This window comes from Bidens hawaiensis, unplaced genomic scaffold, assembly GCF_021521415.1.
Source record: "Bidens hawaiensis isolate Kalapana, Puna unplaced genomic scaffold, B.hawaiensis_p1.1 tig00049908_1, whole genome shotgun sequence".
NCBI classification, from domain to species: Eukaryota; Viridiplantae; Streptophyta; class Magnoliopsida; order Asterales; family Asteraceae; genus Bidens; species Bidens hawaiensis.
The window spans coordinates 54,686-72,107 of record NW_027506129.1 but is presented as its reverse complement, the minus strand read 5'-3'; the positions used below and the strand labels follow the sequence as shown (position 1 = coordinate 72,107).

The 17,422-nt window shown below is 35.4% G+C and overlaps 2 protein-coding genes across 2 annotated transcripts; both read left to right on the top strand.

Annotated features, from left to right (window-relative positions):
• Positions 1–2,216: 2,216 nt before the first annotated feature.
• LOC143616812 (uncharacterized) lies at positions 2,217–4,024 on the top strand. The gene is made up of 3 exons (XM_077089533.1): positions 2,217–2,464; positions 2,543–3,029; positions 3,624–4,024. The coding sequence occupies exons 1-3, from the start codon at positions 2,255–2,257 to the stop codon at positions 3,896–3,898; spliced, it is 972 nt and encodes a 323-aa protein (XP_076945648.1). The 5' UTR covers positions 2,217–2,254; the 3' UTR covers positions 3,899–4,024.
• Positions 4,025–15,150: 11,126 nt separating this feature from the next.
• On the top strand, positions 15,151–16,858 carry LOC143616813 (UDP-glycosyltransferase 76G1-like). Its single transcript, XM_077089534.1, has 2 exons — positions 15,151–15,803; positions 15,964–16,858. Exons 1-2 carry the CDS (start codon positions 15,200–15,202, stop codon positions 16,815–16,817), a joined length of 1,458 nt encoding a protein of 485 aa, XP_076945649.1. The 5' UTR covers positions 15,151–15,199; the 3' UTR covers positions 16,818–16,858.
• The last annotated feature ends 564 nt before the right edge of the window (positions 16,859–17,422 follow it).

The window sequence follows — 17,422 nt, the reverse complement described above, 5'->3', positions numbered from 1 at the left end:
AGAAGGTCAAGAGAGCGCGAGCGCGAAGGCAGACAGAAACAACCTTAACGCGTCGCGGAAAGAACTACATTTCCAAGCGTGCCGCGGGAAGAATCACATTTCTTAGCGCGCCGCGGGAGGAACTAAAATTCCTAGCGCGCCGCGGGAAGAACTATAATTCTTCGCGCGTCGAGGGATGAACTACGATTCTTAGCGCGCTGCGAGAAGAATTAAGATTCTTAGCGCGTTGCGAGAAGAGTTCGTCTCGCGTATCGCTGAAACAGGTGGTCTTCACGCAGGATTCCTTGTAAGGGATCTGGCGCGTGGAGCTGCGCAGACAACCTTAGGCGGGAAGGAACAAAGGACAAGCAAAGAGTTAGAAGAAAAAGAGGGAAACAAGGCGTAAGGGCGGGACGGCGACAAGAGGGAAAAGAAGGCGGAAAGAGAGAAGAGGGACGGGACGGCGGAAAGAAAGAGAGAGAGGCGGGAAGGAAAATATATATTATTATTATTAAAAGTAAAATATAAGTATAAATCATAAAAGAAAGAGATCGGGTCAGATAAACGGGTACCTGGGTCGGGTCGGATCGGGGCAGATGTCACAGGGGGAGCCGTAAACATCGTCGATCTTGTTGAATCTCTCAATAAATTCAACAAAACCGTGGAGGTGGTCTCTAATGACAAAAAGGAAAAAAGTCGAATGAGAGATTTGGACTTCCTTACAAGAGACTTCAGTAACCTAAATCCGGTCGATCAAATGCTGGTGGAAAAACAAAAGGAACGTATCCGAAAGAGGTTGATCGAAGAAGACCAAGCCGAAGAATAAGAATAATGTTTTTTTAGTACTTTAATTTTTATTTTATTTTTAGATATTAATGTGTTTTTTTTAATGTGTGTTTTTTTAATAATTTATGAGTTTTTTTAATAATACGTCTTTTGAATATACTTATAAAAAAATTAAAAAAAAAATCCGCTGGAGCCCCTGCTGGAGCCCCTCCACACCAGGGCCAGGGGCTCCAGCGGGGGCTCCAACACCCATCTTATCCAGTTTCTCTCTCTGCCACACGTCACAATATTATTGGCTGGAGCCCCCACTCGCGCCCCCGTTAGAGCCCCCCACACCCCTCAGCCTAATTCATAAACACACATTCAATTCAATCAAAATAAATAAATGACAAAAAGTTCATGTTAATATGTAAAATCACGGGATAATTATGCAACAATTTAGCAACAAAAGACTGTTAAAGTTGATACATGTAGACTTTGTTTAGGAATCTTTTCCACAACCTAATCATTTCAGATCCAAATCTATGATCTCATTATCATTTATCATGACTTTCATTTCATATTTATTTATGCATCTATATATAAAAAACTTACAAAAAAAAAAGAAAAAACCCTGGAATCCTTGAAATAAAGCAAAGCTGTCTCATGAACATTCCCTCCACTCTCTTCAATTTCTTTATTCACCCACATCACTCACACACTTCTTCACCTCACCTTTATTATCTATAATATATATAAACGAAGATATAAGAATCCTACGTGTTGTGATGTGGTCGCTTTCATTTTTTTTAGAGTCACCAGATTTGTTTGATTTTTGAATGGAGGCTTCTTATGCATTTAACCCAAATTCATGGTTATAACATCTCATTTGACCCAAATTCATGCTTTCAATTTTTTGGAGTCACCAGATATTTCATAAACAGATTATAACATCTCATTAAATTAAAAATTATTCTCACCAAATTATTGATGTAAAAATCCTATAAAATAGGATATAATAAAAATGAATATATGATTTATTTTAAAAAAGATATATATATATTATTTAAATTAAAAAACCAATTTGATAGTAAAAAAATAAACAGGTCTTGGGTTTCATCAAACCATACGTATATTATTAACTTTCATAAATATTATTTAAAATTAAAAAACCAATTTTATAGTAAAAAATATAAACGGGTCTTTGGTCTCATCAAAACCATAAAGCTTTTGAACCGGGTTATAACATCTCATTTATTTGTGAAACAATTTATTATCAAACCATAAGTATATTATTAACTTTCATACAATAAAAAAATATAAATTTAAAAAATAAATAAATATTAAAACAAAAAATATAAAACAACCCCGTAATACAGGAATTAAAAACTAGTTATTATATATACATACATATATATAATCCTTCATATCATTCCATTTTATTTCTCTACCCACACAAACTCACCAAACCTCTCCCATTTCCCATAATAATAATAATAATAATAATATTATGTCTGACACTCTCGCCGACCTTGCTACCTGGCTCCCGTCGGACTTTCTCTCCGTCTCCGACCACCACAAACCACCCCCTTACGACTTCACCTCTTCGTCTTCCTCAGAGAGTGACGACGATGACGTTATCCTCCCCGGGTTAACTCACCACCGCTTCACTCGCTCTGTCTCCTTACAAGAGCGTCTCATAACCCCATACCCTCCCGAGGTAGTTAACGTTGTCTCTGGTCATTTTACATCTTTAAAATATAATAAAATATTAATTTGTTTTTTTTTGTTTTATTAGAAGAGGGTTTTTTTCTCCGGTTCACCGGAATCGACTTTGAACCGGAACCCAACGACGTCGTTTGTTAAGCAAGCAAATGAAGACGCTTTGAACTTATTCTACGCGGCTGCCGGAGAAGTGGCCAGAATGAAGATGACGACCACCGTCAACCACGGAGGGTTTGGTAACAGAACTCTACTCGGAGCTCCACGTCCTCTCGGACCTCATTATAATCAGAACGAAGCGTTTTTCTGGCAACAACTGCTTCGAGAGAGGGTTAACGGTAGTCGGTTTGTTTCCGGCAGACCGGTGGGGTTCGGTCAGTCTGCGTGGCCTGTTCAAAGGTGTCAACAACCCGTTAATGACTTCGGGTCGAAACCCGTACCCGGTGGATATAACTCCGGTTGTGGCCGTACAATCCCGGTGGTTAAAAAGGGTTGTGCCGGTACCGGCGTGTTCTTGCCGCGTAATTACAATAATGCGCCTCTGGAATTTAAGAAAACCCCAGGTATGTTTATTTATTTATTTATTATTATTATTATTATTATTATTATTATTATTATTATCATCATCATCACTAAAATGTAACGGGTGCAGTTTTACCCGGTTATTTGGGTTTCCGTATGTGGGGTTTCTTAGTAGGGCTGGTAAAAAAACTCGCAGCTTGAAGCTTGGGTTTGTGGCTTGATTGATAAAAGTTTGAATAAAATTACAAAACCAGCTACAACCCTAGCAGAGTGGTCTTATTTATGTAACCGAGCCAAAATTGACCAACCACTCGGCTCGTCTCTTTTCACTTCAAAATCGAGCTCAACCCTAACTAAGCTGCCCCGTTTAATTTCGAGCTTAAAAGTTAACACCACCCTTACTTAACCGTATATTTAGAAATGGTTATTTTTTTTAAGAAAAGGAGTTTGAAAATTAGTGGATTATTTTTGGCTCTTTAGGTTTCAAATTTTAAATTCTAATATCGACTGTTTCAAGTTTTTAACCTTCAACCCATTATTTTAGTTTGACTTTTTCGGTATTAATAATCAATAATCATTATTTATTACATTACGATTAATTTATTGATTAATAATTTGAATTAATATTTCAACAGCATGTTCGCCTACTAATCCGCCAGCTAAAGGGCCACAATATTTCAACAAATCCATGGACCACAATATCCCACAACCTCAAACAAACATTCATGGCATGTTTTCCCGACAACATCAAGTCCAGCCATTACCACACCACCACCTAAAATATGACGAGCTAGCAGCACTGATCATGGCCCACAGACAGAACACCTTGATGGTAGCACAACAACGTCGGAACAGCAGCCATGATGTTGTACAACCAGAAGTGGTCCTCCCTCAAGAATGGACATATTGACTCCATTTTTCATCCAAGGGTAAAATTGTAATTTCACCCAAAAAGTGAAAAGGTAGATATAGATGGTACAACACAATAGTAGCAGTAGTAGTAGTTGTGGAGGTTTAAACAAAATAAATAAAGGGGATCCAAGGTGGGATTAGGAGAAAGGTTTTGTTTGGGGGTGGTTTTTGTAAGAAAGGAAAAGTGTAATGGGTAAGTGGTGAAATAATAATAAGAAAGTGTTTGTTTTTTTGGTGAAAAAGGGTGAGAATTGTATTTTGGGATGTGGAATGTTTGGAGAAGTTGTCTCTTTTATTCAAAATAAATAAAAGAGAGCCAAAGTTTGGTTTTGAATGATTCTGATCTTGTCAGTGACTTGTCTTTCTTCATGCTTCTTAATTGTCTTTTTTATTTTTTCCTCAACGAATATATTTTGGAGTATTAGTTGTTTTTAGCCAGAAGTATAATGCATAATTTAGAAGTTCAAATTAGCAACTTTCAAAATGAAATATCATACATCAACCATTTCCTACTAAAGTTTGAATTTCTTACAGTGATGTTACAACGTAAAAGTAAATGACATCACAAGACATACACATGTGAGAATCAAACACATGACCTTTATAAGAAAAGGCAAGGGATCCTTTCACACCACCTTGAATCTCCATACACCATTTTTTGTCTTATACGGCTCGTATAGGGCTATACGGTCGTATAGGACCTGAATCGTGTAAGAGGTTGTCTGTCATCGTTTATCGTGCCTTGAATAGGCCTATACGGCCGTACAGGCTTATACGGGTCGTATAGGCCTATACGGCCGTATAAACACTTTAAAAAAAAAAAAGAAATGATGACCATATATACAATATATGTGATTTATACGGGTCGCATTTGTCTCGTTTATAGACACTTTTTTTTTTAAAAAATGATGACCATATATACAATATATGTTATTTATACAGGTCATATTTGGTTCATTTATCTTAACGAGTTTAAATGTTGAGCTCAAGCTTAGCTCGTCCAAAGCTCAAGACTGTCTAGGCATATTTGTTGCTTACATATAATAAAAATTTGAGGTTTTTTTAACATCTAGTCAACATACATTAAAATAAAAATGCATCCCAAAATTTGAGGTTTTTTTAAATCGTTTTCCGGCAGCGATTAAGGCAGTCTGAATGTTTCTGCAAATGTTTTCTATACGGTTGTATAGCCCTACACGACCATATAGCTTTTATTTTCTACACGGTCGTATAGCCCTATACGACTAGTATAGCTTTTATGGTTTTGTCTGAATGTAATATGAGACGTTTAATGCCTATACGGTCGTATAGGCTGCAAAAAGCTGTTTTTTTTGTCCCTTGTCAGGCATGTATACCCTATACGACCGTATAGGCCTATACGAGTCGTATAGGCATGTGTGGGTGGTGTGAGAGGATCACATCCCTAAGAAAAACCTTATGAGAAATCTTTTGTCCATATGAGCTAACTTGTGATTGCATTTTGAACCAGTTGTAAAACTAATGTTCTTATTTAACTTTTGTTTTATTTATTTAGTTTTTAAATGGATATCCGGATGACCCATTTGTTGCGGGTTTAATTCTTACGGAATGCAGTTGTGGTGATTTTAGAAGAGAGTTGATTAAACTATATATTAGTAGAACTATAAGGTTTTGTCGACATATCGACCTAGTTGGTTTTCGATTTCCGTTCTCTAAAACTATGGTCGGAGGATCAGCTCTTAATTTTCGAAAAATTCGATTAAATGAAAAGTTGAATATCCATAATTGCTAAACTAAGATTTATAATTTTACTTTATGTTGTGAACCTTTTCTCTTTTGTCCTAATGTATGTATTTATGGAGGTTATGCTTTCATTATTTCATCACGAATTTAGGCTGGCTTTTACGCTACTAGGCTACTATCATATACCCTTTAAAACCCATCATGCCTCACATGTGATGGATATTGGATAACCATCATCTAAGTCCTCAAGTTACGCTGGACACCAATTAATAGCTTTTGATTACATATAAAATCATGATTAGATATTAGTAAAGCGTAATTTAATAAATTAATAAGGTATTTAAACTTTTATTTCTTAGTTCATATATAAACTCGCTTTTGAACCTATGTATTACACGAGATTGTCAAATGATAAAACTAAATAATGTCTATCATTTCAATTGTGATTTTCAAATACGTATTAATTAAGATACCAAAGTTACGTAGTTAGTCAAACCTCATGTATAGAAATAACACTTAAATCAATAATGAATAAAATCCACTATGTCATAACCCATTTGACAAAATGGTTTTGACCTATAATCAATGGATAAGTAAAATGAATGCGATAAGAAATTATGAAATAGGAAAAATGTAGGTCTGAAACTTAAACTTTGACATTTTCTTTTATTAGTATAGTAAGAATAGCTTTTGAACCCGTGTAACACATGAGATTTTTCAAATGATAAAATTAATAAGGTTAGTTATTTTAAATAAAGACATAATAAATGGTGAAAATAAAATTAAGAAATTTGCACATTAAGTTGTTAGTGAAATCAAATCAACGAATATGCACATTAAGTAATTTCGAAATCAACTAAAAAACATAACGTGTTTACAGTACGTCGCGCACTACTATAACATATATTATTAATTAATACTTACTATAAATTAAGTAAATTATTTTAAGCAAAATAACCACAATATAAAAGATTATAACTAATCGGGGTTATACAAACAAACCAAATTAAACACATGACCCATGAATAGTATGAATTAAGGAGAACATATATTAGAAAAATAGAAAATAAATTAAAGTTAGGAATGAACGTGGTTAGAACATATCATCTTTTTTTATTTTTTTTTGTTTATTAAAATAGTTAGATATATGCAGATGAATTATTTTATCATTCGTAACTTCTTTTACCATTTTCATAAGTTTCATAGTAAAAAAAGAATAACGCATAGGTAACTTATAAAGAAGTATATACTGTGACATTCGTCAATTTCGGGTCACCTTTGTTATGTAAACTCGACCCGTTTGTAACCAGAACATTTCAAATATATAAAATATTGGATCTTGTCATTTAAAATATATAAAATATATAAAATATTGTTTTTTTTATATTATGCATTGTTTGACCATTTAAACATACCCATTTTTATGCAAACCATAAAAGAATCTTTATACCCAACCCTTCACTCCTTCCCTATATATACACACCCATCTTCTTCATTTTACTCTTGCTACATCTCCAAAAACTCTCTCAAAACTCCATAGATTCAAGGTTGTTATTTCTTATGTATTCTTGAAGTTTTGACTTCTTAAGTCAAACTAACTATAGTCTTTCATTCTAACTTGTTCATCTAACATTACTAACTCTTGAATATGGTGGTACAACATATATATAATACACACCCCTTGTTTCCTTTATTTGTTACTTCACCGACTTTGGTTGGTTAAGTTTCGAATGTCATAAGGCAAGGCTTCATGGAGGACTTCGTGTTCTTGATATATATTTACACACATAACTTATTATAAATATCACTTATGACTAACTTCTAACCCTTTAGTTTGTTCATCTTATTTACAAGTTCCATGGTGTGGGTTTGAATAAGACTAACCTCGGTTTAACCGAAACTAGTCCAAACCGGAAACCGAACTTTTGTTTACTAGTTTTGTTAAAATAGTTGTTTAAACATGTTTATTGTTAGATTTGAGTTTCAAAAATCATTTTTACAAGTTCTTTGATATTAAGCATATGGAATCCATCTATGAACTCGTTGGGAGATGGAAACCAAACTAAACCGAAACTTTTGCTTAAAAGACTTGTAGTTAACTTTTTTTGTTGTAAAATTTAAGTTTTCTTCATTTATAAACCAATATACAAGTTCTATGATATTTGGCATGTAGAAACCATCTATGAACTATTTGTGAGATGGAGACCGAACCAAACTGAACTATACCGACTTTTACTCGCTTAAGACACACAAGTGTGTTTTTAGCTATCAAGACTTGTATATTTCTTTAAAAAATAGTTTACAAATTGATTTTAATTATTTTCTTAAGTACTTGGAATAGTTGGATCCAACTTGATCTCATAACATAGTTTGGACCGACAAAACCGAACACTCGCTTAACGTGCGTTGTTAGTTTTAAACAATAGATCTACATACTTGGTTAAGTGTTAGTATGTTTTAATGAGTTATCTCCTAACAATTTAATTAATTAAATAATAGTTAACGAAAACCGAACTATGTGTACTCGCTTATGTGCTTATGTGTATACTAGAGTAGGATTAGTAAATTAAACAAGAGTTTTGTATAAAAATTAAAATCAAGTTTTTATCAACAAAACGTGTTCTAATATAGGACACGGGATTTTTGGAAAAGCTTCAAGACAGTGACTTTCTCTATCGAACCCCCTTCGTTTTTTTTTGAATGGAATCGTTTTTAAATGTTTTATTGTTTTGGGGGGAAAACATATTCTTTATTACATATTGATTTCATTGATATTTTTAAAGGCATTTTATTTTACAAACTGTGTCAAACGCGTGATGAGCCTAGTTGGCTAAATAACGGTTAACCCTAGAAAGGGGCACAGAAATATGGGTAGATCTATCGGGGTGACGCCCCCCACTTCCATCGCGTTGGGTTAGAAGTGGGCGTATTTTGAGTCTGGTATGTGTCAGGTGATCAACTATGATAGTCATACGTAATGTTGTATTCTTTGCTCGTCTACAACAACACGCTTTGTTTAAGAAGTAAAATGCCTATTATTATGTTGTATTCATACATTTCTTATTATTCACATAAGGCATACACTTATCTCTTAGGATAAACGTATTAACAACATATTGAGTATGCACACAGCCCCGAAAACATAACACATAAATGGGGCTAGAAACTCACCTGAATCCTGTTACGCTCTCCGTTAATCGTTATTCCCTTCTTGAGTTGTGCACGGCTAACTGTATAATATTTACATGTATCAATTAACTACTACTACTCATGTTGTATTTCTATCTTTATATAACCCACAACGAACGGGGGTCCGGGGGTAGCGCCCTGGCAGCGGGGTCTAGGGGCGGCAGCCCCTAGCAGGGTCCAAGGGGCAGAGCCCCTGGCTAGGGTCGAGCTGCCAGGTCAGCTTGGAAAAATTTTATTTACATTAACTGTCTTAACACATTTTCCATTAGGTTTTTAATTTATTTTCTAAGCGAACTTAACTTTAGGCGAAGTTAACTTGGCGAAGTTAAACACAAGCGAACTTAGCCTTAGGCGAAGTTATCATGGGCGAACTTTTCGCCAGGCGAAGTTACAGTTTGCGAACTTGTACCTCAGCGAACTTAACATCAAGCGAAGTTAATCAGTTAGGCGAACTTGCTTGCAAGCGAAGTTAAGCTTGCAGGCGAAGTTATGGCTTGGCGAACTTAGCTTGCAGGCGAAGTTAAGCTTGCAGGCGAAGTTGCCCAGCTGCGCCTCTGTTCAATCTTAATCCCCCAAAATCATCATCGTTTTACTGAGAAATCCATGGGTATGGTATTTGACTAACCCGCGATCATTCCTATGGTCGTTTTTGGTTAAGATTGGACCCGAAAACACGTAAAGTTTGGACCTTTAATTTCAGAAACGTTCAATACAATATCTACGGTTTATCTTAAACGAACCGTACATGTTTATGGGTTTATTAGGTTCGTTCTAGCATCAAGTTCGCTACTTTACACTTCGTTTAGATCCGATCTATTATCGTTTCAAGTTTCATGGCAAACCGTCTATAAAAACATGAACTTTAAGATTGAAATCTTACCTTTATGTGTTCGGTTTGCGTGGTTATCTCGTATCTAGCTCGTATATCGAAGATCTAATAATGGTTGGCTTGATTTTGGACTCGAGTCCCGTTCTCTCTCTCTCGCGGCCGTGTGAGGTGAAGGATGTGTGTGTTTTTGAGTGTGTAGAGATTAAGATGGAATGAAATGAGGTTTAGGGTTTTATGGTGGTTTAGGAGGATATTTATACCTCTTGAAGCCCGTGGACCTAAAGCCCATTACCACTTAATCCACCTTAATTAATCTAAGTCCATGATCCGTTCTTTACTCGATATTAAATAAATTAATAACGCGAAATCACTAAACGTAACTTTCTTTATTTAACATTATAATATTTTAGGATGTTACATAATATTGGCAGCGGATTCTTAATGGGTATCACAACCATCAATGGCGGTTTTGTTGTGGATACGGGTGGCGAGGAGTTGGTTGGAGGTGTTGTCAACTTGGTTTTGGAAGTTCCAATCACTATGCCGACAATCATGGAAGAAAAAAATGCGGAGGTGAATTGTTTTATCAAATCTCCTGTTCAAATTAAAAAGAAGAATATTGACATTACCATGTTTGTGAATATGTCGGTGGATTTTTCAAATCAACCTACACTTTTGGTTAATAACCCACTAAGTGATAATGGTGGACCCCCACAAGGATTGACAAAAGGTCATGCATGGGATGCAACGTTGAATAGGGGCTTATTTCCAAACTTTTATAAAGATCAAGAAATATTTCCATCCAATGCTCCTTTCGACCCAGGTGGTGCATGTTCGGAACATGATGAGACAATCCGTGAAGTTAAGTTATTTAGACAGGCCGTGATGATAAATATAAATGGGAATCGGGTTGATGTTCCGTTTGACCCAGGTGGCTTGCTTTCGAAGGCAAAACTCGAGGACAAGTTTTTCAAAGAAGGGGAGTATGATGCAGGAGCATCCGGTCCATTAAGTCGGCCCGACCCGGCCCAAATGTTTATTTTTATTTATAAATAAAGTTGTTAGGTCTTTAGTTTCATTAGTTTTTTGATTGAAATTTATATTAAAGAACTTTGTTCTTGGAACCTATGGTTCGGTTATCGGTCTTTGATTAACTAAAGTGTCATGAGCCATTTGAATGCTTCCGTTTCCGCATCACATACCCAATTATGAAAGCCCATCACAAACCCGTCATATTTTAATCGAGTAATTACCTGTTAGGTTTCGGGTCTTCCCATAGGTATATCGAATAATATAGAAAATATTTAGAGCATTGTGACACCCGGCATTTTCAGGTTATCTCCGTTAACTAAACCCAGTTAAATCCTGTTGATTATGCCAGTAAAACCAGTTAGTTCTGTTAACTACGTTAATGAACTCTTATGCATGTTGTGTCATGTATGCATACATTTGAGTTAGTCGTGTCGTTGGTAACCTAAACAAAAGTAACTTGTTACACATGTTATAATAATAATATGTTACATGTACCTTATATGATAGGTATAATGTGTTATATGATCAATATGTAACATGACTGGTTGTTATATACTTATGTGATTTAGAAGAAAGTTAGATGATTAAACTTGTTACATTATATGATATGTTACATGTTATGTTACCTAGCTAGACCAATAAACCTTAGACAATATAATACATAGAAATGGTTTATAAAAGTTGTATCATATCACCTATTTTAATATAAAAGTTACCTAAGATTGAATTTTATTAAAGTGAGATTAAAAGTTTGTTATTAATTTAAAAAGGAGTTACAAACTCTTGTTAATCAAACTTTTCCCTTTCATTTTTATCCATCTTAGCCGAAATCTATCACTCACACACACACAAAACACTTTTGCAAAAACTCTCTCAAATTATTCCCATACACAAGTATTGTTTTGGTGATTCTTTGAAGCAAGAGGATTGAATCTTTGGACTAAGCAATAGGTAAACATGATTAGTACATTTCTTTATTTATGTTTTTGATTTTGATTTATGGGATTAGTATCCAAATGATTGGATCATACGAATAAACAAAGTATGATCAAGTTTGATTTGTTTAAAAAGGATTTTTGTGTCTTGTTATAAAAGAAAAGATGGAATCCTTTTATATATAAATGTATTTTATAAATTTGGTATAATATTGGAAACCATGAGTTTTGATCATATAAAATGGTTCCTTGGTGATTTAGGATCATAGAGATATAAAAATCATGATTGTTGTAAGTTTTGATTTGGATCTGCTTGCTGACAGATTTTGTGATCTAGATTGTTAGTTGTATAACTTGTTGATACGATGGTATTTTTGATTGATTCTTGATTCTACGGTCAAGTACTTTGAGTCTAGTTTTTAAAAAGGTCAAAAATCCTAATTATTTGACATTGTTTGACTAGATTTTATTAATTTACAAAATCGGGTTGCAATCCTGATTGAAAGAGAAATTTTCTGAGCTCTCATAACTCGTCCAACACTAGTTGGCACCGTTGAGCATGTTATGTAACTGAGGGGAGCGACTAGCCGATTGAAGATGGATCCTGATATAATTTGATGTTTTAGTTACCAATATGCAAGTTATTTTGGCAAGCTTAAGACATCCTTTCCAAACTTTGTTAGGAAAATCATTTGAATTGAAAACCTCTCTAGCGTTTCGTTGCAAGACCTCTAACCCTAGTGTATATGCGAAGTTTTATGAACCCCTTGCAAACCGACACATTGTTTGTACGCCCCAGCTAAAGGTTCCTGTTGATATACTTACCCTGACCAATTGTTAACTCCCATTTTAGCTTAATGTTTTTTCCGACCATGACAAACTCTATAATAAGACCTTTCCATAAGGTGATCTCATTTTCTCGAGAACATTGGAAAACGTATTTTAAACCATTGAACTTCCACTAGAATGCAATGACTTTGAACAAGAATTTAACCCTATGCACGAATGGAACCATAACCCCCATAACAAAAATCTTTTAGAAATATCTTCCCTAAGACCCCTCATTGGCCAATATTTTTTTTAAACGCCAATTTTTATCACTCGCCTCATCTTGGCCCGTGAATTAGCTACTAGTATGGTCCTACCTCAACCCTCATGGAAATCGGTAACTTATTTATGGAACATGTCATAAAGCATTAAATCACTCTCTTAACTCATATCTCTAATGGTATCTCCCTAGTGATTGAGTAATTCCCTATGATCCCTTATCTAGAAATTTTTGGCCTCGGAGCAACAATTCTTCATCGTCTGAAGTAACGCCTTGATCGATGGCGAAAGCAAATAGTATAACTCATCTCATGTGCCTATAGTAACAACGACTCAGTTTCCTTACAAAACCTCCAACACTTACGCACCCTAGTTTGAGTCAAGACTCAAATAGCCTAAGTATTATTGAATGCCCTCATGAGGGAATATAATTTGATTTTCCAATTTTCCATTAGTTCACGCTTGAACCCACTATCGCCAACAGCTTGCACGCAAATAATGAAGTGGTAAATCTCAAACCTAAACTTCAATACATCAACGAGGATGACCCTAACGAGACATATGGATGAACTTTTCTTCTAGTAAACAAGGGGCAAGGTGATGGGCATACTCTCCAATAGTGGAACAACTTCCGATAATAACTTCGACCGTGACAAGCCTTAATTTGAATGAAACCCGAATAACAGTGTCCTCATTATGCCTTCTATTTCCCCCTAGGAACAAAGTTTAAGCAACAACGTATTTCTATTTCCGGGGTACCCTATACCGCACGACTGAGGACCAAATAGTTAACGTGAATAAGTCATGTCAGTTGGTGAAAGACCGTTCATCATCAAAACTCTCCTCTATCATATTAATCGAAACTGTTAGATCTGTAACTCACAAGGAACGACGAGTAACCGGTCATCCAACTATTCATATGGATTCATATTGGTCTATCTTATATTGAAAACATATACTCATCTTTTTGGCCTAAAGTGGAGAAGAAGAATTTATCTGTTACATTTGACATTGGCAAAATGTTGAATGGTTAGGATCGGTAATGAGAACTACCGGAGATGTGCTATTAGCGTGGTGAGTTAGCTGCGGTACACCCTATATATAAATGCTAACGGTATGTTGATTTTGGGGACATCACTAATCGTCTTTCCTACCTTGAGCATAGTTATATTCGCTTTAACCAAAATCGGTATTCACACCAAAGTGGTGGAGACATGAGCTACCTTACGACCTAGAAACGATCCGCTCTCGTTAGGAGAGATATTTTCTAAATATGTCTTATTCGATGTTGGACTTGAACCCCAATGCCCGCTAGAGCGGAGGACAGGGGAAATCGTTTTATTGTGAATGATGATTAGTATTCCTACATAACATACATTAGATGCCCATCCGACCTAATGACTAAGCCTGCTGACCGAGCTAGGTGATGGCGTCTTTTCTTTCGATACCTGGAACTAGTTAAGGCCAGTCTCAATTAAATAACCCACTGGATATGCATTTTGCATTTGGTTAAACGTCATTAACGTTGGACCACGTCTCTCATTCTCAGTTATAGCGACAAACTCTTAGGCTAAAGCCATATCATGTCCCTTGAGGCCAGACAAATATAAACATCAGAAGACGCTTGACTTGTTTCAAACAATCAGAAAACCTCATTGAAGATGGGAGCTAATTTCCATTATCTCTATTATTAATTTATCCTAAACTCCTATAGGATGCAACACCATTTGGGGTAATCATAATTCGATTGACTAGAAATCATGGGTATTAACAATAAAGAGGAAAGAAACGAACCTTTGACCATTCCTCTCAATTTCTAATATGGCAAGTATTTGATATTTACGATACCTAATTTTGGACTTCATTCAGTTAAAATGATTATAACACCGACTTCTTTTCACATACAATCAATTGCTTTATTTAGAGAGAATATGTTATCGTCACCTAAAATTAGCTAAGACTCCTATACATATCATTTGAATAGTATGTATAAGGTCTTAGAAATACTTTTGTATTGTATTGTATGAGATCTTTGTTAACAAGAGGTGACAGTTAACCCACATGATGAAACATATGCAATTAAAATAATTAAAGATTGCATGCTACTACATTTTTCATTTGTTTTTGTTTTCTGTTGGTGATTAAAGATAATGCTATTACCTTAGGCTCACTATCGTAATCCAACACATTTTAGCATGTATTTGAAATAGTACACGAATCATAGTAGTGTAGTGAGGGTAAGAAGTTGAAAAGTTATACTATTGACATAGCAATTAAAATATGAGTTAAGAACGTTTTGAAAATATATAAGATTTATTTTATTTTTTTATGTAATTTACAGTCTTTTTCTTTGTGCTAACTGCCAATAGAGTGGTGGTTATTGACAAAAAAATACTTAAATAGTAAAACCAACTAAGAAATACAAATATTATCGTCACCTAAAATTAACAAGTTTGAAAATTATGGCTATTTTGTTTCCATATATTGAGTTTGATATCAAAACAGCATCCAATTCAAAAAGAAATACAAAAGAAAGTGACACCAAATGGTTAAAAATTATCATGCATTCCAAAATTGCCGGCCTTCATTTTGCTATAAGAATACAACCACATTAATCTGCCATAAACATAAACATTTAGTTAGTTCTATGGAGAACCAAATGGAGACATCTGTTAGCCGTCACCGGAGAATAATTATATTTCCGTTGCCATATCAAGGCCACATAAACCCGATGCTTCAGCTTGCGAATATACTCTATTCCAAAGGCTTTAGTATCACCGTCCTTACCACCTACTTCAACAAACCCAAAACCTCCAATTACCCTCACTTCACATTCAAATTTATACTCGACAACGATCCAAATGATGAACGTTATTCCAAATTGCCGTTACAAGGCATGGGGGCTTTTGCTCGGATGGTCGTATTCAATCAATTTGGTGCTGATGAATTACGCCATCAACTAGAACTGGAACTGGCGGCAAAAGACGAACCACGTGTAGCGTGTTTAATCACTGACGCGCTTTGGCACTTCTCACAATCGGTAGCAGATAGCCTTAACCTCCCACGACTTGTTTTGAGGACGAGCAGCCTGTTTTGTTTTCTTACTTATGCTTCAATGTCCCGTCTTCTCGATGTTTCTGATCACAAAAGTAAGTTAATCATATATATCTTTTCTTCCTTCTTAACTAACTTGTAAAGGGGTCAGCTATACTGTTCGGATTATGATAATTATATGATAATAAACCATAGTAATATATTCTCCATAATAATAATGAACAATATTAATACATTCTCTTTAATACATGTAAGATCCGGAAGAACAAGTGGTAGAGTTTCCTGTGCTAAAAGTAAAAGACATTATAAAGACGGGTTTCAAAAGAGAGTACAATGACCTTGCAGACGTGGTCGGTAACATGGTGAAACAAACAAAAGCATGTTCAGGAATAATTTGGAACTCTTTCAAGGAACTCGAAGAGGACGGACTTGAAACCATTCGGCGTGAAATTCTGGCACCAAGTTTTCTGATACCATTCCACAAACATTTCACAGCTGCATCAAGTAGCTTACTAGAACAAGATCGAACCATTTTTCCTTGGTTAGACCAACAACCACGTAATTCTGTAGTTTATGTAAGTTTTGGCAGTGTCTCTCAAATGGACGAGGAACATTTCATGGAAATAGCTCATGGGTTGATCGATAGCAAGCAGTCGTTTCTATGGGTGGTTCGACCTGGTTTTGTTAACGATTCAAAATCGGTCGAATCATTGCCTGATGGGTTCCCGGGTGAGAGGGGGCGGATTGTGAAATGGGCTCCTCAGCAAGAAGTGCTAGGCCATGAAGCAGTTGGTGCATTTTGGACCCATGGTGGATGGAACTCGACAATGGAAGGCGTTTGCGAAGGAGTTCCTATGATTTGCTCGCCTTTTTGGGGCGATCAACCATTGGATGCGAGATACATGAGCGATGCGTGGAAGGTGGGGGTGTATTTGGAGAATGGATGGAAAAGAGAAGAGATAACAAATGCAATAAAAAGAGTAATGGTGGATGAAGACATTAGAGAAAGAGCAAGAGTTTTGAAACAAAAGTTGGATCAATGTTTGGTCAAAGGTGGCTCTGCATATGAATCATTGGAGTCTTTAGTTGCATACATATCTTCATTCTAACTTTTGTACTTTGGCATTCAACTTGATAGAGTTTTCATATTACAATATTTCAATCATCTTTATTTAGATCTTTCTGTTGAACAAATTTTTTTTTTCATACACCTAAATCTTAACTAGTTTGCACTTGTAAGGATGCGAGCTCACACCAGTTTACTTAAATAATTATTTAAAAGGTAGATCAATGTGAGTTAAACATGTGCTATATTTGGTCTAATTAAATCCCGGTTCTCCAAAATACCGTTAACTGCTGCTAAATTTAATCTAAGCAGTATAATGTCCTCAAATTTGATGGTTTCATTTTGTGAACGGCACTTATGATGACTCCCTTTCCGCTCCTCTTAAACACTACCACGACCTTATCGTCCTTGGATTCTTTATAATAATTGTACCTGATTAAATGTTTGTTTTTCAATGTAAGGCTTCTAAGCAAAATTGTCTATAGTAAATAGGACTTTATTGTCCTTGGTGGTGTCATATCAAGAGTGTGGGTAGCTCATGTCATGATTGGCTTGTGTAAACATGAACTAGATAGCTTCAATGTAGCTGTATAAAAATAAAACATACATTTATAGAAAAAGAAAACCGTTAACATAATCTTTTATTAA